Below are 1,216 nucleotides of genomic sequence, written 5' to 3' on the forward strand. Positions count from 1 at the left end.
GGATTATGGGGGCTGTGGGTTATGGGATCTGGGAGCTATGGGGGCTATGGGGTCTGGGGGCTATGGTGTCTCTGGGTAGTGAGGGTCTGTGGGTTATGGGATCTGGGGGTTATGGGGGTCTGGGAGCTATGGGGGCTGGGGACTATGGGGGTCTGGGAGTTATGGGGTCTCTGGGCAGTGGGGGTCTGTGAGTTATGGGGTCAGGGGCTTATGTGGGTCTCTGGGCAGTGAGGGTTTGTGGGTTATGGGATCTGGGGGTTATGTGGGTCTGGGATTTATGGGGTCCCTCGGCAGTGGGGGTCTGTGGGTTATGGGGTCTGGGAGCTATGGGGTCTGGGGGCAGTGAGGGTCTGTGGGTTATGGGGTCTGGGGGCTATGGGGTCTGGGGGCAGTGGGGGTCTGTGGGTTATGGGGGCTGTGGGTTATGGGATCTGGAGGTTATGGGGTCCCTCGGCAGTGGGGGTCTGTGGGTTATGGGGTCTGGGGGCAGTGGGGGTCTGTGGGTTATGGGATCTGGGGGTTATGGGGGTCTGGGGGCTATGGGGTCTCTGGGGGCTATGGGGTCTGGGAGCTATGGGATCTGGGAGCTATGGGGTCTGGGGGCTATGGGGTCTGGAGGCTATGGGGTCTCTGGGGGCTATGGGGTCTGGGGGCAGTGGGGGTCTGTGGGTTATGGGATCCGAGGGCAGCGGGGCTCTTGGGTCAGGGGTGTCCATAGGAACCGGGTGCACCCAGCTCCCACTTCAGCCCCACACACACCCCACAGCCATTGGGGTCCGGGGTTGGGGTTGAGGTTTTTTGGGGGGGGGTCTCACTCGTGTTGGGCGGCTTCTGCCTCTCGTGCGTCTCCATGGTTAACACACAACAGAACCGAACCGCGTGTCCCGGATACCATCAAACACCGGGAGGTGCCGGGTCCCAATGGAGCGGCTGAAGGGTTTGTTATGGGGCGGGCGGCAGGAGGAGCTGAGCAGGGCTCAAAAGGCGGCTCGGAGCGTGACCGGGTTCGTCCTTGGGATGGTTCTGGCCTCGTTCTATGGGGTGTTGGTGCTGCTGGTCCAAAGCGCCAACGCGTGGTTCTGTCTGCTGAGCACCGCAGCGCTCGGGGCTGCGCTGGGGTTGGGGATGGGATTCTCCATCAAGGTGAGGATGACGGTGCTGCTCTCACTGCCCCATGTGTTCACCAGTAAGGAATGGGGTGGGATGGGGATGGGAT

At 62.3% G+C, this 1,216-nt stretch overlaps 1 protein-coding gene across 1 annotated transcript in view; it reads left to right on the top strand.

Moving 5' to 3' along the window:
• Positions 1 to 661: 661 nt before the first annotated feature.
• The window catches only part of DCST2 (DC-STAMP domain containing 2), a 14,936-nt gene continuing 14,381 nt past the window's right edge, over positions 662 to 1,216 (top strand). The window contains exon 1 of the mRNA XM_032449158.1: positions 662 to 1,207. Within this exon, the coding sequence (XP_032305049.1) occupies positions 922 to 1,207 (286 nt within the window). The 5' untranslated portion in view covers positions 662 to 921. The remainder of the gene's footprint in view (positions 1,208 to 1,216) is intronic.

This window comes from Coturnix japonica, chromosome 25 (assembly GCF_001577835.2).
Source record: "Coturnix japonica isolate 7356 chromosome 25, Coturnix japonica 2.1, whole genome shotgun sequence".
Lineage (NCBI taxonomy): Eukaryota > Metazoa > Chordata > Aves > Galliformes > Phasianidae > Coturnix > Coturnix japonica.